The sequence below is a fragment of the Symphalangus syndactylus genome, chromosome 7 (genome assembly GCF_028878055.3).
Source record: "Symphalangus syndactylus isolate Jambi chromosome 7, NHGRI_mSymSyn1-v2.1_pri, whole genome shotgun sequence".
In the NCBI taxonomy this organism is placed as follows: Eukaryota; Metazoa; Chordata; class Mammalia; order Primates; family Hylobatidae; genus Symphalangus; species Symphalangus syndactylus.
In genome coordinates this window covers 7,642,956-7,658,528 of record NC_072429.2, presented here as the reverse complement: position 1 = coordinate 7,658,528, position 15,573 = coordinate 7,642,956, and the positions used below count along the sequence as shown (strand labels likewise).

The following is a 15,573-nucleotide window of genomic DNA, read 5'->3' as shown; positions in this document are numbered from 1 at the left end:
CCTGTAGACCCAGCTACTGCACGAGAATGGCATGAACCTGGGAGGCGGAGCTTGCGGTGAGCTGAGATTGCGCCACTGTACTCCAGCCTGGGTGACAGAGCGAGACTCCGTCTCGAAAAATAAAAGACCCTTGTTTGCACACAGCCCCTCACCACTCCATGGAAACATAAGAACCCATTCCAAACAAATTATGCGCTTCTGGGTTAGGAAGCAGGGAGGGTGTGCGGATGGCTTTTCCCTGGGTGTCCTGTGACTGCCTTCTTCCCGTCCTCTAGCACCACTGCCGGAACTGTGGCCACATATTCTGCAACACCTGCTCCAGCAACGAGCTGGCCCTGCCCTCCTATCCCAAGCCAGTGCGAGTGTGCGACAGCTGCCACACCCTGCTCCTGCAGCGCTGCTCCTCCACAGCCTCCTGAACGTCCATCCTCAGCAGCACAGCCTCACGGACAGTGCCAAAACCTGTGGGTCTCCAGGGGCCAACCAGGGGCTTGGGAAATGTGTTCTTTCCCAAGAGAATCAAAGGAAAGAATCTAATTTCTTGCCCGGCCACTGGCACTCCAGAAGACAGTGTGCCAGAACCAGTAGCTCTCACCTTTCTGTGATTTCGTTCGGAATTAACTCCTCTGGATGGAAACTTCCATCTTACTTGGTCACATCACGGCTCTGGTTCAGATACTACTTCATGATTTTGCTACTATCATTTTTCACTTTTCTTTTTTTTTTTTTTTTTTTGAGACGGAGTCTCGCTCTGTCGCCCAGGCTAGAGTGCAGTGACGCAATCTCGGCTCACTGCAAGCTCCGCCTCCCGGGTTCCCGCCATTCTCCTGCCTCAGCCTCTCCGAGTAGCTGGGACTACAGGCGCCCGCCACCACGCCTGGCTAATTTTTTTGTATTTTTAGTAGAGACGGGGTTTCACCGTGGTCTCGATCTCCTGACGTCGTGATCCGCCCGCCTCGGCCTCCCAAAGTGCTGGGATTACAAGTGTGAGCCACCGCGCCCGGCCTCATTTTTCACTTTTCAAAGAATTTAACAGCAGTTCAGTTCTGCTAGTGAGTAGTTTTCTTGTCCTACCTCCCTTCTAAAAACCTGATTCATGCACACCATTTGACACCCACGGAGTCTGTCAGTGTGCCTTCTCTGCTTCAGTCAAGAGATCTGCCATTTCATGCCCTTGTGACCACCTATCACTGGCCCTGCAATAAAATCATTTATTTTTCACTCTGGCGCATGCAGAAGCTTGTGTCAGCTTCCAAAGAGCCCACCGCACCGGAGGAGGCCTCAGAGCGCCCCTCGTGCCCGAGCCCAGTGTGGGCGAGAGGCTGCTGGTGCTGCCCCAGAGCCTGCAGGGCTGTGCCTGGTGAGCCAAGGGCAGTTTGCAGGGTCAGCCTGCCGTCAACAGGCAGAGGTGGTGACCCCAAGCCTGTCACCAAAGTGCAAGAGTAGTTCAGTACATAGTTGGGAGTTGACAGGTTAAGACGGAGACACCTGTGGAAAGGCACTAGCCAGGCAACCATTTATCGCATTTCAAATGCAGTGCTAGGACTGGCTTCCAATCTCTCCCTTGGAGGCCCCCACCCCCAAAGAGCCAGTGGCCTGGGGCTTTCTTCCAGTAGAGACAACAGCATTGTCAAGTCCAGACAGCCAACAGTCAAGTCTCCCAGGCCTCATCCTTCTCCACCTTCTATACATACACCTTGTCCACCACCCTACCCTCCCTTCCCACAGGCCCCCTACCCTCACCAAATCGAGGCCTCAGGATCCCACCCCCTCCTTTGGGCTCTTCCCATGAAGCAGGCTCCCCCACGACCTTGTCAGCCCTGGTAGATGCTTGCATGGCACCCTCAACTGAGATTCCTCCTCTGCTCCTCCCTCCCTCAAACCGCTCTAAAGATGGAAAAGATGAGGCTGGGCAAGATGGCTCATGCCTGTAATCCCAGCACTTTGGGAGGCCGAGGCAGGCGGATCACGAGGTCAGGAGATCGAGACCATCCCGGCTAACATGGTGAAACCCCGTCTCTACTAAAAATACAAAAAATTAGCTGGGCATGGTGGCGGGCACCTGTAGTCCCAGCTACTCGGGAGGCTGGGGCAGGAGAATGCCGTGAACCCGGGAGGTGGAGCTGGCAGTGAGCCGAGATAGAGCCACTGCACTCCAGCCTGAGCGACAGAGCGAGACTCTGTCTCAAAAAAAAGATGGAAAAGATGGGAGCTTGGGCAAGGCTCAAGGATTCACCCTCCATCCTATACAGCTTAGGACTGTGCGGCCAGACTTCAAGACGAGGTCTGCCCTGCTCCAAAGCCATGTCCTAGCAGGTTTCCAACCCTGTTAGGCAAGCATATTGGCAGCCCCCCACCCTTCCCTCACCCCTCACCGTACCAGCTGCCATCTCATACAGGGCTAAACTTTCAGAAAAAACTGCCTATCACTCACTACCCCTAACTGGCATATATGACATCTGTGCCTTTTCAATACACCCAGTTTGGACCCCTAACTTGCTGGGCAGCCTTAGGCAAGTCAGTTCACTTGAGTCTTAGCTCTCATCCGCACACAGAAAAGCAGAATAATCCATCCCTCCCCTACTTCAAGTCTGTTCTGACAGCTCAGTATAAAAACATGCAGGAGGTTCCCACCTCTGTGCCTGACACTTGGGTATAAATTTCAAGTGTTTAAGTGAAATTTTCAAAGTTGGCAATATTTGGTCAAGATAAACTTCCCTACTCAGAAATTGAAGCATATTCCAAGCCCTAACTTTGGAATCTCCAGTCCCTGGTCTGGTACCATACCACCTTTACCCAGCCTGAGAAATGAAGGATAGATGTTTTAAGGAAGCACTTCCCAAGTCAACTGAGGTAGGGGTGAGTGGTCAGGATTTTGTTTAAAATGCAGATTCCAACTGACAAGGTCAGGAGGTCACTGACAAGGTCAGGAAGTCACTGCAAACAAGCTATGGAGCACAAGATTCCAAAGAACCATAATGCTTCTAGACTTTTGACAGGAATTTCACTCGTCACCCAGACTAGAGTGCAATGGCGTGATCTTGGCTCACTGCAACCTCTGCCTCTTGGGTTCAAGCAATTCTCCCGTGCCTCAGTAGCTGGTATTACAGGTGTGCACCACCATGCCCAACTAATTTTTATATTTTTTAGTAGAGACGGTTTCACCATGTTGGCCAGGCTGGTCTCGAACTCCTGACCTCAGGTGATCCACCCACCTCAGCCTCCCAAAGTGTTAAAATCACAGGCATTAGCCACCGCCCCTGCCTTGGACTAGCCATATGGCTCTGGATTTAGTTTAACCTTACTCCAAGTTTCTAGTTCTAGTCCCTTCTCTAACAGGGCAAGCTTTATCCCTAAATGTACCACAGTGAACTAAAGGACCCAGAGAAGGAACCCTCAATACTGGGCCTCAGTACCAAACTATTAACGCAAGATCTCAAGGGCAGTAACCAGGCTTAGAACACAGCTCAACTCTCAACGCTGCCTCCCCCGACAACTGCTGTTCTCTAGACCTGCCAAAGACAAAACCAACAATACACATTCCAGACCCTTTCCTCTGCTAGTGTCCAGTCCTGGTAGGGCAAGCAAGGTAGGATCTGCAAAGCCCTCCCCTCCACGTCTCCTGCTTGCACTGCTCCTGTGGACAGATGGTTAGAAATGACCGATACTAAGCCACTCTGTCCACCCTACCTAGCCCTACCCCAACAACAAAAGAAAAGCTTGTGTAATCACAGACAAGGGAAAGCTTATCCACACTTTGCTTTAAAAGGCACAAGCCTATGTGACAGCCTAGCTCAGACGGTACCTTCTAATTTCATTATCAGGGACTTGAATCTAATGGGATGAGAGTTAACAGCAGTTCCCACACTGCAGCGCCCCTGAGCATCTACTGAAGGAACCCCGGGAGCATGCTTTTCAGGACTGCTTTTGTAATACCCAACCTTGTAGTAACACGAATAGATTCTCCCTTAGATGCTTAACCTTGTTTTTAATATGAATACTCTCCCTTAGCTGAGAAAACCAGACCAACTCCATTTGGCTCCTTCATTTACAAGATACCAAGGGCTCCTTACCCACCCCCCTTTCCTCAAGGACTTAACTTGTGCAAGCTCTCAACATATCAGAGTGCAATTAACTGATAAAGTGCTGAGGCAAGCGATGTCCACAGTTCCCAGCAATTTACTCAGAGATGGTACCATAAAGCCCCCACCTTTGTCAGGGGGTAACGCCCAGAACCCCCTCACCTATCACTTTGTGATGAATTTAAAGCTCCTGCACCTGGAACTGTTTTCCTGTAACCATTTGTCTTTGTCTGTTTTTCTTCTGTAAGATGGCTGCAGCTGGAATCCCCCTCTCCTCTCTAAACCAAAGTATAAAAGAAAATCTAGCCCCTTCTTCGAGGCCGAGATACTTTCGTGCGTTAGCCGTCTCTCGGTCACCGGCTAGTAAAGGACTCCTGAACTTGCTCAGGTACAACACTTTAAAGCAGCTTGAATACTTCCTAGCATCCTGTTGGAGTTCCGAACTACCAAAACGGGATATATTTAAGAGTTCATTTAAACTTGTCATGTTAGTTCTCAATCACTACCTATCATTCTACCTTAGGAGATTTACATGGAATTTTGCTTCCAAGTGGAATTGATTTTTAGGCATGAGCCAAAAATATAAAAGTTGAAAACTTCAATTTGAAAACCATCTGTGAAGGCTGGGCACAGTGGCTCAAGCCTATAATCCCAGCACTTTGGGAGGCCAAGGTAGGCAGATCACAAGGTCAGGATTTGGAGACCAGCCTAGCCAACATTGTGAAACCCCGTGTCTATTAAAAATACAAAAAAAATTAGCCTGGAGTGGTGGCGGGTGCCTGTTAACCCCAGCTACTTGGGAGGCTGAGGCAGGAGAAACCCACAAGGTGGAGGCTCAGCCCGCAAGGTGGAGGTTGCAGGTGAGCCGAGATCACACCACTGCAATCCAGCCTGAGACAAGAGTAAGACTCCACCTCAAAAAAAATAAACCACCTATAAGCTAGAAGAAACCCATATTCATCATACCTCCCTTGCCTCTGGCACCTTCCCAGCCAAGCATGAAGGCCTCAGACACACAGGCTATGCAGTGATGGCACTGGCGCCTCCCCCTTTGCTTTGTACAAGTGCTTAACGAGTTACAGGCAGTTCAGATCAGGTCCTGTGCAGCCAAATGACATACAGCCCTTCCACCAGGGCCCCAAAGACGAGTTTACCTTCAGTTGCACTGGAGGGAAGTCTGAAGACATCTACACAACAGCCTCAACTGCCAAGACAGAGATGTGGCCCTAGGCCCCAGGTGGGCACAGAGCACCAAGACTCAGTCCACATGACACTGAAGCACAGACAAGACAGAGTGCAGTTTTTAAAAGGAGGATTTATTTGACAAGTTTCACTTAGCGCAATATACCTAAAAGGAAATCACAATACAATGAAAGATTTAAATCAAGGCCTCAGAATTTCATACAAACACCAAGACCAAAATCCTAAGTATTGGTATTGTCTCAAATTTTTCCCATTAACTTAAAAAAAAAAGCTTAAACTTACGTGCCTTACAGGTTATTAAATGAAACTAGAATTAACAAACATGCCAAAATGTTTCACTTTTAATAGTAGACACAGCTCCTATATTGTTTTACAAAAAAATAAAAGCATGTCTTTCAACATGCATCCAAACAGTGTTCAATGTAACGTGGCAAAGGGCAACATTTAACATAATTCAACTGCTTTTACCTAAATACGCTTACTGCTTAAGTACATCCTATAACTAACTTGAGAAAAGCTGGAACTTAAGTTTAACAGTTATAGTTTACTCAGCTTCACTGTTATATCCTAGATGAGTATTGTATTCAAAAATACTGGGCCTTAAGTCTTCAAAACAATCCTGATTTCCACTTAGAGTAAGCATAAATCACAAGCTTGTATTGCAAAAACTGTTAAACTGAAGTTTTGTTTTTTCTTAAAAAAAAAAAAAGTTGACCAAGAGTCAGTGATCAGGATGGATCAATTACATTCCCCATCCACCACTCATACTGGACATGCTAGACATCCCTCCCATTCCGTTCACGCCCATAGATGCACGGCTTCCACTACTGTAGTAGCTGCTGTTCACTGCTCCTTGGTTACCTGCAAAGAGATCAATTTGACAAGTTAGGAGTAATGTCAGACTACCAGTCAAATAAAATATAGTATTCCAAGAAAAAGTTTAAAAAGTATACGAGTACAAATGGCTGCTGTCCAAGTGGCGAGACGCATGTTTGGGAAAGGGGAATCCCGACTCCAAACAAGCCTCAATTAACCCCTTTTCTCTGCAGTACCAACTTGCCAGACTCTTGTGCTACCATTTTAACGGATTCTTCAGGATCAACATGAAAAATTAAGTTTAAAGGAAAACTAGTGTTTTTCAAAAATTGCAAAATTACTTCGTATTTTTAAAGCTAAACAAGGCATTTTAAAAAAAAATTTACCATAAACATTCACAATGTGTCCCTCGAATGGCATTTGAGAAAAGGGAGCACAGGGGAAGTCTCTTGCTTTTCCTATTCATGGTGGGCAGGAAGTGAGACAACCAAGCTGGACTAAAGGCAACTCACTGTGCCCAAATGGCAGCCTCCATGGAGTTAAGTCAGAGCCATTGACTGCTATAGAAAGTATTACAACATATCAGTATTTGCTATTGGGAATTTATATTTTTTGAGAAAATATTTACCTATGCAATGTTTGATTGAAAATCACTGGAGTTTTCCTGTAAAACTTGGTCTGCAAAAGGATTTTGTAGGGTAAGACTATAATACCAAAATCACCATTCTTTAGACCAATTGAAAAAAAATAAATAAAACCAATCCTAGGTTAACTAACTAATAAATACGGTCCTGAACCCAACCACCATTCTACTATTTCAAATTCTCCCTCCATCTAAAATTGACTTAATGCTAACCAAAAGACAAAAAAGTCAACAACTTTATTTAATGTTTTAACAAATGGAGGCAGATATTTTCTGGCTCGACAGTATTCCAAAGCTGCAATGACTAGTTTTTAATTCAAAGAACACTTCCCCCTCCCAATGTTTCTGAAAATTAGCTAGTAAAAAGTTACATTTGGATTGAAAGCATACATTTAATAACCCAATTTCACCAAGAAGGAGCCTGCATCTTCCCAACTAAAGAAACCTGCCTAAAACTTATTCTAAGAATATTAAAAAAAACAAGCTTACCGTATCCACTCATGCTGCTCTGGCCACCATAGCCGCCTCCATAACCACCACTCAGCTGCTGGCTGGCTGGACCCCCATAACTGGACTGGTTTGCTGTTAAGTTAAGAAAATATTAGAACCCTGTTCCTTATGTAATGTGGTACCTGGTGGTACCGGGCTTGTAATTCTATATCTATGATCTTCCAGTCTTGATCTGATATTACTATAACCCTCTGCCTCCTTCTGCCTACTGTCTATAACCAGGCTATCCTTCTACCCATCATTGAGCTAGTCAAATATTTATAAACCAAAGTGCTAACGGTATATACATCAGCAGGACTAAAATCCATGATTCCATAAGTAAGAGGCATTTTATGAAGATCTCATGAAACTGCCTGACTGGATTTAGTGGGGTCCCCCCTTAGTTTGATACATCAAAGGCATGTCAATACACCTAATTATGCCCACATCTTAATCCTGTTTTGCTATTTCAGATTTAAAATTTATACTTAGAAAATTTAAGTAGTTTCACTCCGTAGTCCCCTCCCCCAAGAGTACTTAAATCTAATTTGAATTATCTATCCTAAGGAACTTCATAACTCACAAGGATTTAAGTATGCCAGATACAAAATTCAAATATCAAGAAACTGCTTTCTTTGCCTAAGTTTGTTATGCTAAACTTATTAAATAAATAGATTAACTTAACTTATAATTAACTTATACAGATATAAACGTTTTGGTTTTTAAAAAAACTAACGATATTTACACAAGCCCATGCCTCCCATCATTTGGCTACCATAAGCACCACCGCTTGCTCCTGCTGTAGAATTCAAGAAGAGTTCTACATATCTGTGTTCTGAAATGAGAGAAAAGGCATACAAGGTTAGCTTAAAAAAAAAGACACTAAAGTGATATTTACACAAACCCATGCCTCCTAGCATTTGGCTACCGTAAGCACCACCGCTTGCTCCTGCTGTAGAATTCAAGAAGAGTTCTACATATCTGTGTTCTGAAATGAGAAAAAAAAAAGTTTGAAAATGTTTGTTGGTGAACAAAACAGGATAAGCACTAAGTTTTTAAACAAGCAGATCTGCGAACTTCAAATACTTTGGCAAAGAAAATTCTAGCTACTTCTCTTAGGTGTTCTACTTTTAACTCCAAAATCTAGCCTTTACATGTTCATCTATATTGTCAATTAAGGATATACACTTCAAGATATGCATATCACAAATCCGTTATACTAATTTTTAAAACCCAAACCTTCAACACACTGCCCCCCCATCCCCCAAGAATTAATCTTTATTACTGGAGAGGAAACTTCTCATACATCCTTATTTTTCCATTTCTCTATTGTAAATGTTAGTCACACAATCACCTGTTAAGAGCCCACAAATGCTCAATCACACTTACGCATATTTGCTTTGTCTTTTGACATAGCTGCCACAGCATCTTCATGAGTTGCAAACTCGACATCCGCTTCACCAGTTACTCTGCCATCAGGACCAATTTCAATGTGTACTCTCACAGGATTGAGCGGTGAAAAAAACTACAACACAAGGCATTTCAAAGAATTAAAGAACTTTCTAATGTTACAAAATAAAACTAAAATTTCTAACATAGTGCTCACATTTATAAAATAAGGCTCAGACTTTTACTGCCATACTGAAATACTGACTTGTGAGTTCATCTTACACTTACATTATAAATGTCATTCTCAGTAGCTCTGTAAGGTAATCCACGCATGTGTACACAGTGTCCTGTTGTGCTCTGGAAAGTAGAGCCACCATCCCCATATCTGTGATCAGACATTCCTGAAAAACAGTAATTGAGGTCTAGATGGACAAGAGTGTAAGCATCCTTCAACTGAGAAATTCAATTCTTACCTTACCTCTTCCAAATCTATCTGACCCAAATCCATAGCCATCATTATAGCCATTGTAATCGTCATAGCCTCCATAGCCTGAAAGACAAAGTACAATCAATCAAACAGAACACCTAGAAAAAGGAACAGATTACTTGCCGAACCTTGCGAATCCTCACGTACCTCCACCATAAGCACCACGCCTCATCCTCTCAAAGCCAGCTCCTCTGCCAATGCTGTTATACCCTCTGCCAGCCCCAGGTCTGTCATAGGGACCTGGCCGCTGCATGGCCATAAGCTTTCGTGGTGGATCATAGTGAGTTCTAACTTCAGCTCTACTGCTCTTAAAGATTTCAATATACCTAAAGCATTGTTCATAAGGAAGGGGTGGGGAGGGGAGAGAAAACATTAGTTCATTTTATACAGGTATTTAGTTATACAAGAAAACAATCTAGTCATAGCCATGAAACTGACATATTTAAAGCCAGATTTCTTATATTTGCATAGGCAATGACCAGAAATTCACTCAATAAATAGTAAGACAATGTAAACTTCATAGAAAAAAAAAAAAAAAAAACTCACTCCTCTGAGGCAGAGCCCAACCTTAGGGGTAGAGAGGAGTACTGTAAATAAATGTTCAGGAGGGAAATAATTCCACTCAACTTTCAACATTTCAAGTCTTAAATCCATTGGCAGCATGTATAGCAAGTGGGCTAAAAAGCCAGCCTCCACCAACAGTCTAGCCCACACTACACATTTCCTTTCGCCAATAAATACCCCAGCCTATGCTTTTAGTAAGAATCAGCATAGGTAAGCGCATGCTTCAATGAAAAATAGTCACAAGCAAAGAGAATAAAACCTTTTGTGACAATTTCTTGAAAGCTATGCTTATTAATACTATGCAGAATATTTATATACAGCAAGAAAAAGTTTGTTGCATTTCAACTTTAAAAACAAGATCAGAAAGTATCACATTTTCTTATGGTAATATTAATTTACTCTAGGTGGGTGTTATTACAGCTAAAGCCAGGTTTGCATTAATTTTTTAAAGCCATAGTCTCTCAACTCTACTGATTGGGGTTAATAAGACTCACAGAATTGTCAAGTAGACCAATTAACTAGGGACAAATTTTAAACCTGAAATTTAGTTTGCATGTAACATGGGACTGACACAGGAAAAGTTTGGAAATCATGGCAAAACATCAATTACCTAGGACTACAAAACATTAATTTCTTATTTTAAGCAGAGAGAATATGGATTTAATTGTTTACCATAAGAAAAGTGACATATCCAACCAACCATCCATCCCCACCTGTGCCCTATTCTTTCCTTGTGTTTCTTTAGAGCCTTTTCAGCTATTTCCTGTGAAGCAAACTGCACGAAGGCCTCCCCCGTACTCCTCCCCTGGAAGTCCACCGGCAATGTTATCCCATTTGGCACGATTTCCAACCCTTCAACCCAAGGACAAATAACCCCAGTAGGGGGGCAATATTAACATCACAAGCCCAGAAATGATTCTTCTTATAGCTTTAAATAAACCAGAATTTTTAACTTTAGGTGAATGGTATGCTTTCAACAAGTACTCTTTAAATATGCATTGCAATAATATGAAGTTCCATTATTATAAAGTATAACTATTCTTAACACACCCATGGTACAGTATATATTAAAAAAAAAAAGAAACTTGCTGAACACAGGATGCATTAAGAATTCAACAACTTAAGAACACATATCTATGCAACTTAATGTTGAGAATTATACAATTCGATTAAGTTTTAAGCATTCAATAACAGTTTTACTAAATTCAAAACACCTTTTACCTCATTTTATATTTCAATGCTTTAAGTTATTGGAACTTCAAGTTTTTAAAAAGGTATACATTTAAAACATTTCATATAAAAACTGAAACATTAAATTATAATTGACAAACACAACAATCTAAACTTTCAACAAAACTGATCTACACAGCACAATCATGCATGCTTATGCTCTAACAGTAGTTATGATTCACTTCTGGAAATTCCGTCTATGAAAAATCCTTTCCGTGGATACATTCCCAAGCTTACAAAAAGGACTTAAAGCACTTTCCTAGAAGATATGAAATTATGTTCATATTTAACGTTGACAGATAGCATTCAATTATCACCAATTTAGAGTAAAAACAAAACAGACTTGATTTTAAAAATTCTGACATTAGGACTTGATACATACATAAATTTTTAACATACTACACTAAACCATGAAAGGATTTCTTGCTTCCAGTGTATCACATCATAAATATTAATATTTAAAATATACGATATCTTATCTAACATTGTTAAACATGCAATCTTATCAGCTCTTCAGCATAAAAACATTCAAATACTTTAGGCCCAGGAACAATTTCAAAACACTTGTTATTTCAGATACTGAGACTACAAGCATTCAAACTACTCTCACTACATCTGATTTTCAGTAAGTTTATACCACACAGGTTAAAAACCAAGTCTTTCATAAACCGACTTTTGCACTGAAGAGAATTAGACCATCAGATGTTTCTGGTCACACGACCCAATGTGTCTCTTGCAACACAGACACTTGCCATAATTTACAACAACCTAATTCATCGCACTAATCTGCTGGTAAAGGGATCTTACCTTTAACTTGAGGTACTTAGCTGGACACCAACCAATGTGGGGAAAGCAGTTAAGCTGTTGAGGGCAATCCTCAATGAAAGATCTACTCTGAACTATAATACTAAATATACGCAAAGTTAACATTTTGGAAGTACTTCATTTCCACCTTTAAGATGGGCTTAAATTATTTGAAGGTCTCTAGGAAGAAAACATTAATTCATTGGCAATTTACAACCTATTGAAATACCTAAGCTACTCAACTTTAAGGTCTATTAAATCACCTTGCCAGAAGCTAGCCAGAACTCACTGCTCAGCAACAAACATGACTACATACCTGAGAAGAACTGAACAATTTCTTCCTTGCTACATCCAAAGGGAAGTCCTCTAAGCCGTACAAAGCCATCATTGGCCGTGTCAGGACTATTTGGACCAGTATGCTTCAACACCCAATCCATTTCAACGTTGTTTGACTTGAATACTGAAAGAGGTGCTTAGAATTAGTCACTTTTGGAAAATTAGATAACAAAGTTCAGACTTCCTGGGTCTTTAGATAAGCTAAGAAGAGCTGCCACAAACTCCCTTAGATGACCATTTCCATGCAGTCAAATACCTAAAATTCAGAAGGGGTAAGACCTCTATTGTTTAATGCTTTATTTACTGTAACTAGGGCAATGTAAATCAAACCTTCAACATATCTGTGTCCCATAGTTTCTCTGTCTTTTTTCAGAGCCAATTTGACTTCATCTTCTGATTCAAGTTCAACAAAAGCCTCGCCACTTGGTCTGCCTTCTCTGGTGTAGATGAAACGAATACCTTGAGCCCCATTTTGAATTTTGCAGTCTGGAAAGAAAACAACCGTTAATACAGAATTTAAAACCTAAAACCACCTCTGGGTGACACAGATGAAATGTCTATTCCATGTCCCCACTACAAATTACATAACTTGTGAAGCCTATATATAATGACCACGATATTACCAACTCCTAGAACTCCAATACAATAAAAAAAAAACCTCATTCCCAAGGTGATGTATTTCCAACCCATCAACAACATACAATATTCAAAGCAGTTTCAGAATGAATTTATCTCCTAAGTCCTTGCTACTCATGTCTACATCACACATCTTTTATCAATTTCTCAGAACATTATCAAGCCTGGACTTTGTGACTTTACGGCAGACATACTTCGTTCCGAGCTGTTTTGGTCTGGCGCATTTGTCAGTTTCACCTTACCAGCAGCCACATTACGGTTTCTCATTCAAATCCAAATTACAGCCCCAATACTCACTCACCTGAAAGGGGATCAGTGTTATCAAGCTAAAACGCTCCAAGTTGCACAGCTGAAGCCAAACCCAGTGTTGCCCCCTGCAAGGAGGCTTCCAGCATACTTGGTTCTTGTTTTACAGGTCGCTTTCCGTTACCAATGCTAAATTCAGATAGTAAGTCAATACTACAAACGTCTTGCCAAAAGCTGTTAATTTCATCCAAATAGAATTTTAATCAGTCTAGTTTCTTTTTCCCAGTCTAATAATGGGAACAAGGACATTCTGATAGAAAATATTCAGGAAACCTATGTACTGCAAAAAAACTTCCCTGGGCTTCAGTGTCTTCAACTGTATAGTGAGCCAGATTAAGAACTAGATAAGTAAACACTCTTCAATTGTCAAATCTTGATTAGGAAAACTGAAATTAAGACGTGACATTTTAACTTTCCGAAGAATGCTCCTTCTCAAGGAAACACCAAAACTGGAAACAAGAGGTTATACTTCAAGATATTGCAAAACATTACTATTATTTGTCTAATTACTCGGAGATTTTCTCAAGATTGAGGAGGAAATCCCACCTATGCCAATTTATCCTTTCGAAAAGACACCCGGGCCAGGCGCGGTGGCTCACGCCTGTAATCCCAGCATTTTGGGAAACCGAAGTGGGCGGATCACTTGAGGTCAGATGTTCGAGACCAGCCCGGCCAACATGGTGAAACCCCGTCTCTACTAAAGATACAAAAATTAGCCGGGCGTGGCGGTGTGCGCCTCTAGTCCCAGACACTCGGGAGGCTGAGGCAGGAGAATCGCTTGAACCCAGGAGGCGGAGGTTGTAGTGAACCGAGATCGCGCCACTGCACTCCAGCTTGGGTGACAGAGACTCCAACTCAAAAGAAAAAGAAAGACACCCATAAAAGAAAAGCTGGTGTTCAAAGATAGGTAAAGAAAACAAAGTCTGCCACATCTGTCGCACTCCCCCAGGGGCCAGGAGGACGGGCGGGGCTTTCGAAATTTCCATTGCGTAATAGCGGCCGGCCGGGCGCGACCAGCACAGCGGTGAGTGTAGTCGCCCGCGCCTCGCTAGGGGGCGCCCCGGGTCCCGCCCGGCCCGCTCCGCCCCAGCCCGGCTGCCCGCCAGCCCGCCCGCCCCAGCCTCGAACTCGAACTCCCGCGTCCTAGTTTTAACTCACCAGAAAAAAACCTCTGCACTTCATCGGCCGAACAAGACCAGGGCAAGCCCCGGACCTTCACCACGAATCCCTCTCCACCTTCGGTGCCCAACATCATCGTCTCTCACGCGGTCCGGCGTCGAAACAAACTGCAAAGCGCGGAGGAGGACCAGACCTGAGAGCGCCAATTAAGCTGTCCTTCGCCTCTGAGGCGCCCCCGGGCCCGCACCGCCCCGCCACGGAGCAAAAACCGGGCGGATGCACCCACCCCGGCGACCCCAACACCTCCTCGTCCGGCGACCGGACCCCCAAAGCTGTCCTGAGCAACAGCTGTCGGCGCCCCGAACCGTGGGGGCCCGGGCCGAGAGCCAGCGTAGAGGAAAGGAAATGGCGGCGGCCGCTTCCGCTCCGCCTCCTCCGACTTCTCACACAATAGAGTCGGCGCGGCCTGCAGGCCTCAGCGGCGGTGCCGCGATTCAGCGAACCACTCGCGGCTCTCGATAGCAGCCCGCAGCTCGCCAAGGTCCCCGTGACCCTCCCAGAGATATGGGGACAAACAATCCTCGCAAAAACGTACCCACCGTGGTCGCTGAACTGCAAGCGAAGACCCACCACGACTCACCTAGACACACGACTTGTGCGTGGCTAAGATGAAATGGCCAGCGGGCGCCTGCGCAACCTAAATAAGGCCCTTTGTGCGCGCTCTGCGCACGCGCATCCAGCTGTGCGCACCGCCCCGTTGCGTCACAAAGAGCTCTGGCGCATGCGTAGTTTCAATAGCCGGCGCACCTCCCGCCGGCGGATTATTACGCGCTTGGGTTTTGGGCTCAGCACCCCCACCCATAAACCCGCCGGGCTTTTTGTTGCGCCTGCGCCTTCCCGCGAATATTGAACTTGGGAGTCTTAGCGGTTTATAATTGTTTCATGCGCATGCGTCTTCCTTGAAACCGTTCTCTAGCCTTACCCGCCAGTGTGGGGGAGGGGAATGGCGGCCGCCCGTTCCCTATGGGACTGTATAGAGTCCCGAGCTCTGGGTTGTGATGAGGGGGGCGTCTTTCTACCCCTTGCCCCCAGGCTCTTACTGGCGCGCTCCTGGCCGACCTGAAAGGAGGGGCGCGGCCTTCAGGCGTTCCCACTCCCCGCGCCGCCTGTCTTCCCTTTATCCCCAAACCGGCCGAAGCTGGTCAGCCGCAGATTGTCGAGCGTCCTGGGAGCTGCGGGGCTGCGGACGTCCCGCGCCCGAAGCCACCCGGATGGCGCCTGGGGCACGTCCCAGCCATGTGTGCCTCCACTTCCCCTTACCTGCCGTCGTCGGGCCTACGGCCCCGGTTGGCGCGAGGTTCCCGTGCCTGTGGCTCGCGCCTGTACCCAGCTTTTGCCTAACGAACACGCACCCTGTGTACCCCTTGACCCGCCTAACGGTCGGCAGGCCTTGAATGCCCTGAGGCCCT

General features: G+C 44.6%; 2 protein-coding genes across 39 annotated transcripts in view; one reads left to right on the top strand and one right to left on the bottom strand.

Moving 5' to 3' along the window:
- The window catches only part of RUFY1 (RUN and FYVE domain containing 1), a 66,288-nt gene extending 60,260 nt beyond the window's left edge, over nt 1–6,028 (top strand). For 2 of the 4 annotated variants that reach the window (XM_063642424.1, XM_063642425.1), the window contains exon 18: nt 4,331–6,028. In XM_063642424.1, the coding sequence (XP_063498494.1) occupies nt 4,331–4,642 (312 nt within the window). In that variant the 3' untranslated portion in view covers nt 4,643–6,028. Of the gene's footprint in view, nt 1–275; nt 1,222–4,330 lie in introns of those variants that run through there. The other 2 variants (XM_055284971.2, XM_055284973.2) reach the window with 1 other exon arrangement.
- Nucleotides 5,378–15,549, bottom strand: HNRNPH1 (heterogeneous nuclear ribonucleoprotein H1). 35 transcript variants are annotated; one of them, XM_063642488.1, is made up of 14 exons: nt 14,745–14,902; nt 14,144–14,271; nt 12,374–12,529; nt 12,024–12,167; nt 10,387–10,525; nt 9,257–9,435; nt 9,101–9,172; nt 8,911–9,044; nt 8,623–8,758; nt 8,162–8,221; nt 8,009–8,068; nt 7,234–7,326; nt 6,730–6,779; nt 5,968–6,146 (listed from the first exon to the last, which is right to left on the bottom strand). In XM_063642488.1, the coding sequence occupies exons 2-13, from the start codon at nt 14,238–14,240 to the stop codon at nt 6,730–6,732; spliced, it is 1,320 nt and encodes a 439-aa protein (XP_063498558.1). In that variant the 5' UTR covers nt 14,241–14,271; nt 14,745–14,902; the 3' UTR covers nt 5,968–6,146. The 35 variants fall into 35 exon arrangements, with proteins under 35 accessions (XP_055140957.1, XP_063498549.1, XP_055140958.1 ...); XM_063642486.1 differs by having other exon boundaries at nt 7,979–8,068; nt 14,745–14,900; XM_063642485.1 differs by having other exon boundaries at nt 7,979–8,068; nt 14,700–14,797.
- Between the last annotated feature and the right edge of the window lie 24 nt (nt 15,550–15,573).

Coding starts and splice junctions, on each gene's coding strand:
- HNRNPH1 (XM_063642469.1), bottom strand. CDS start 14,240: ATGATGTTGGGCACCGAAGGTGGAGAGGGATTCGTGGTGAAGGTCCGG. Junction 8,759..8,910: donor CTGAGAATGACATTTATAAT/GTAAGTGTAAGA, acceptor CTTGTGTTGTAG/TTTTTTTCACCGCTCAATCC. Junction 8,222..8,622: donor AAAAGACAAAGCAAATATGC/GTAAGTGTGATT, acceptor TTCTCATTTCAG/AACACAGATATGTAGAACTC.